This window comes from Conger conger, chromosome 3, assembly GCF_963514075.1.
Source record: "Conger conger chromosome 3, fConCon1.1, whole genome shotgun sequence".
Taxonomy (NCBI): Eukaryota; Metazoa; Chordata; class Actinopteri; order Anguilliformes; family Congridae; genus Conger; species Conger conger.
Genome location: NC_083762.1, coordinates 81,344,401 through 81,349,400, shown reverse-complemented (window position 1 = coordinate 81,349,400; position 5,000 = coordinate 81,344,401). Strand labels below are relative to the sequence as shown.

General features: G+C 58.2%; 1 protein-coding gene across 1 annotated transcript in view; it reads left to right on the top strand.

Annotated features, from left to right (window-relative positions):
* slc49a4 (solute carrier family 49 member 4) overlaps positions 1–5,000 on the top strand; it is a 52,457-nt gene that overhangs the window by 34,222 nt on the left and 13,235 nt on the right. The window contains exons 6-7 of the mRNA XM_061234882.1: positions 693–760; positions 4,020–4,147. Coding sequence (XP_061090866.1) covers positions 693–760; positions 4,020–4,147 — 196 coding nt within the window. The remainder of the gene's footprint in view (positions 1–692; positions 761–4,019; positions 4,148–5,000) is intronic.

Here is a 5,000-nt window from a genome sequence, read left to right as displayed (position 1 = left end):
ACCTTGGAGAAGACGGAAGCACGCGAGTGCTCACGAGCAGACAGGGGTGACACTGCGGTGGAGATGTGACTTTGTGAAAACTCTGCCCGGTCAGTGTGGGGGGGCTGTGCGATGGAGTCTGACAGCCTCCAGCAGAGCAGGACGGAGCGTTTCTCCCGCGCGCGCTGCTCAGAGAACGGTTTTCCCTGAAGAGCGGTTTCGACCCGAGGTCGGTTGCCGCGTGCGCTCCTGCAAGGCCAGCCGGTGACCTTTGACCCTGGTCGCGGTTGTCCTGCTGTGCTCCAGTTCCCCGGCGTGTCCCCTGCGACGCTGGAGCGTGTGCCGCTGCAGGCGGCCATTTTGTCTCCGTCAGAAAAACCGCTGCGGCTCGGCCCTTCATTCACAAGTGCAGCGAAACGCTCTGAGTTTGCACCCGAAGGGATTTCCACACTACTTTATTTTCATTTATATATATAAATTTTATAAAGGCTGTACATCCATACATATCTATATACATAAGTCAATCCATCTATATTTGTGTCCATATGCATGTGTATGACATATATCTGTATGAATTGCTGTTAAAGTCCCAGTTTAAGATCGTTCTGGTCGACTAGCGGGGGGGATTTGTAGTCTCTATAAATCCCATATCCCATAAATACAAATTTCTAGTTCTCTCGCCTGATTGGCTCTCCCTCTCGTCCCTCCTCTAGGTGGACGCCGGCTGGATCGGCTTCTGGTCCGTGGTGGGAGGCTGTGTGTTCGGCGTGGCCATGGCCAGGTGAGTGACGAAACCAACCTGCCCTCTCCCCTCCTCCCTCACCTCCTCTCTCCTCTCCCCCCTCCCCCTGCACCTCCTCTCTCCTCTCCCCCCTCCCCCTGCACCTCCTCTCCCCTCCTCCCTCACCTCCTCTCTCCTCTCCCCCCTCCCCCTGCACCTCCTCTCCCCTCCTCCCTCACCTCCTCTCTCCTCTCTCCCCTCCTCCCTCCCCTCCTCTCTCCCCTCCTCCCTCACCTCCTCTCTCCCCTCTCCCCTCCCCCTGCACCTCCTCTCCCCCCTCCCCCTGCACCTCCTCTCCCCCCTCTCCCCTCCTCCCTCACCTCCTCTCCCCTCTCCCCTCCTCCCTCACCTCCTCTCTCCCCTCCCCCCTCCTCCCTCACCTCCTCCATTCACCTGGGCTGTTGAATGGAATAATGATCGGCTGTGTTAGACAGGTTGGCAGCCTGCATGCCAACCTGTATTCCTGCCGTCTCGGCATGCCCCCCCGTGAATCTGACCAGGAATAAGTGGGTTAGATTATGGATGGATGAGATGGATGGTCAGGCTTCCGGACGGTTCTCAGGCCCTCCAGACTGTAGGGGGCGCTGCAGAGCTGTGTGGCTCTCTCGCAGGGCTGATTTACTGGGTGCCTGACCTTAACACTCACCTGGCCCTGCGTGCGGTGTGAGCTACATTAACTCTCCTCCTGGAACGAGCTTCCTAATGAATCTGCGCTGAATGCTCTCCACACGCCCTGGCTCGGTGTGGCGTCAGTGCATTACTGCGAGTGTGTGCGCAGATCCACACACTCCCCAGTGCTGTCGGGTGAAATATGGCTGAAGGCCGGCGTGCTGATTTTACTGCCGGGCCAGACATCGGGACAGCAGCGGCTGGATCCTGACGAGCAGAAGTCAGACTGCGTTTGAGCTCATCTGTCCAAGCTCGGTACTAATTAAACTGGAATTGCTTCAGCGGTTATTGTTACGAGGAAGAAGGAGGAGAAGAAGAAGAAGAAGGATGAGGATCAAGACAATTCGCTGGAAGCTATTGTTGCACATTAGCAAGGCACTTGTGAAATTATCTGCGAAACGAAATCAGCCGCGAATCCTTTAGCCTAACTAGCGTGTGTCTCATCGGGATTTATACGTGTGCTCTGGTGGCGTATATCACGGCTAACGGCTAACGGCTCGCCGGCCCTGATAAGACTCTGAGGGGCGGGGGGGGGCTAATGGGATGGGATAGTCTTCCGTACGGACGGGTCGGCCGTAATCTGCAGAGTCTGCGGAACCGGGGAGCGGTCTCGGCTGATGGATGGAGGTCCGCTGTCGGGTCCGTTCAGCACTTCTGGGCCGGGCCGGATCGATGGCCCGCCCGGCACTTTTTAATCCTCTCAGAGTTGTAATTAGGAAAATGAGATGATAATTCTTGTTAAAAGCGGCGGCTTTCGATGGGGCGGGGCGCGTGGAGCGGGAGGGGGGGGGGGGGGGGGGGCGCCGGGACGGGGCCGGCGGTCGGACCGCGGTTTGGGGGTTTGCCGAGGCGATAGTTTTTTGGGCGACTGCCTTTCTCCGCGGTGAGATTTACCTGCCGCAGAGCGTGGAGTTTGGACAGGGGGAGAGGGGAGGATGGTGCAGGAGGTGCCTCGTCAGAAAGCGATGTCTGGCTCTCCTGGCAGGGCTGTGGTCTGAGGGGCGATGAATAACCATCGGGGAGGTGATTCCTCACCGCGGGCCGTTTGAGTTATAGCACGGGCGGACCGAACATCGCCGGCAGCCGGAGTCATAGCGCGAATGTGCGAATGTGAGATATCGGATGCCACTTTCCCAACTTTTAAGATTGAATCTCGCCGGGGGGATTAAGGAGCGAGGCACGGCGGCGTTTAATTTAGCATTAAGGGCGACGGGGAGACGTTTTAATTTGCGTGATTCACGGGAGGCGCTAACAATAACGGCGGCCCCCGTCGGGCGAGTGAGTGACGGGGACGGCTGACACGCGGAGCACGTTAGCACGTTAGCCGTCAGAGGCGGTTCGCTCCTTAACAGCCCGCTTTTGGGGGGGGTTTTTTTAACGGCCTCACGCCGGGTCGAGTGGGAAACGGTCGTCATTATTTCGCGTGAGTCACGGAACGGAACCGCGCTCTTTAAGGCGAGGGATTCGTTATCCGCTCCAGGGGAACGGGAGACGCGCAGGGCTTTCAGCATTACCCAGCCTGCCCCTGGCTCCACACACCTCAGCGACCCTCCCGCCTTGGCTTCGACGCGTCAGACCCTTTTTTTCCTCGACGCGTTGTGCGTTTATGACCGGCACATCTCCGTTATTACGCCGAAGAAAAGCGAAATCAAACACCCCGGCGACTCTGGCAGCGCCATCTTAACGGCTTAACGCCGCAATGCTGCGACAATATGAAGGTTATCATTGTGACTCTGCCGCTGGAATAGGACCTTGGATTCGGTGATAAAGAACGGAACAACAGCATCAATTTAATGCTAATGTCAGAGTCCCTGGGACTCCGGAGGGATGTGTGGGTGTGAAAAACAGTAGTTTAGCTGAAGTAATTCATGAGATTCAGCAGCCAGTGAATAAACTATGGGCTCAGGGTCCAGACGTATCACAACAGTGGCTCTGTCCCCTGGGGTCGGGTCGGGTCGGGTCGGGTCGGGTCGGGTTGTCTGCTCGGCGCGGTGGCTCGGTATCTCAGCTAGCGGTTAGCGGTGAGCTTCGCCGGGGGACGCGTGCCGTGGCTGAATGTCAGCGGTGGAAGGGCCAGCGGTCGGAGAGTGAAAGTCCCGCCGCGTGTTTGTACCGCCGGTGAGCTCTGCCGGCTGAGGTCACTCATCGGTTCTGCCCCCCGGCAGGAGAAGGGTGTTAATGAGCTAATGCAGGCGATTGGTACTTTCTGAACCTGCATCTTGTACCTCTGGAAAGTATCTCCCAGAACAGGCCTGGTGTGGAGCCCTGAGCCCTGGGTTCAGGCTGTAAGAGCGAGCATATTGCTGAGGGTTGGGGGGGTGGAGGGGGGGCGGTGGGGGGGTGGAGGGGCGGGTGGAGGGGCGGGTGACGCGTGTGAATTTCCTGTGTGAGAGACAGCCTATGTGTGCCAATGGCAGATGGCTGTGTGTGTGTGTGTGTGTGTGTGTATATAGTGTGTGTGAGTGTGTGAGTTCCTGCATGTGTGTATCTGTGTGTGTGTGTGTGTGTGTGTGTGTGTGTGTGTGTGTTACTCATTCTCCCTCAGGCTATGACTGGCTATAATGAACTCTCCCCTGTGTCTGTATTCCAGGTTTGCAGACTCTATCCGGGGAATGCTGAAGCTGATCCTGGTGCTGATGCTGGCGGGGGCTTCGCTGGCCTCCACCTGGTTCACCCTCACCTGTCTGACCCGGCTCACCCACCTGCCCTCCACCGCAGGTACGTACCGTAGAGCCAAAATGGCTGCACTGAGCACCGCGGGTAACCCCAACAATGGCCCCTGTGGAAACCAGACTGCAGCAGTATGCAGGCATTAAGGCTGGCCTTCAGGGGGAGGCCCCACCACCCCAGCAGGGACCTGATAAAACAGGCTGCAGGCATTACGGGTGGCCTAGAGCCAAAATGGCTGCTCTGAGCACCGCAGCTAGGCCCCACAACGGCAGAGGTACCCTGCGGAAACCAGGCTGCCGCAGTCTGCAGCCGTTATGGGTGGCCCAGAGCCAAAATGGCTGCTCTGAGCCAGAAAAGATCTTTCAGAACACAGAAAGTCTAGGAAACAGGGACATGCATCATGTTGCCGTGGGGAGCCATTTTGTATGTCTGTTGATAGGAGTTACTTGGCGGTGAGAGCCAAGCGCGGGGGGGTGGGGGGGGGGGTTCGGTCCCTGCTCCTCCCTGGATGTACTGGATGTACGACCCCCCCCCGGCAGACACCACAAGCCTCTCTGCTCCTCCGTAATGGAGCAACAGGAGTAGAGGAGAGAGGATGTCTGTAATTACCCGCACAGTGAGCCCTGGGCGTGTGGCGCCGGCTCCGTCGCTGGGTTTCAGAGCAGAGCGTCGCGGGGTGTCGTTTCCTCAGGCTCCCAGCATGCCCTCCTGCGGTTCTGCAGTCCGGCTGCTGATTGGTCCGTAGGACTGCCGTCTCGTTTCGACGACGCGGGGAACGGCAGACGGCACAGTGTCCCTCTCCTCCTGAGAGCCGAGACCAGACACACCTGGCTTCTGAGAGAGACGGGGCCCAGGCTCACCTGGGCTGATCTCCCTCAGGGTCACACCTGTGAATTTATTA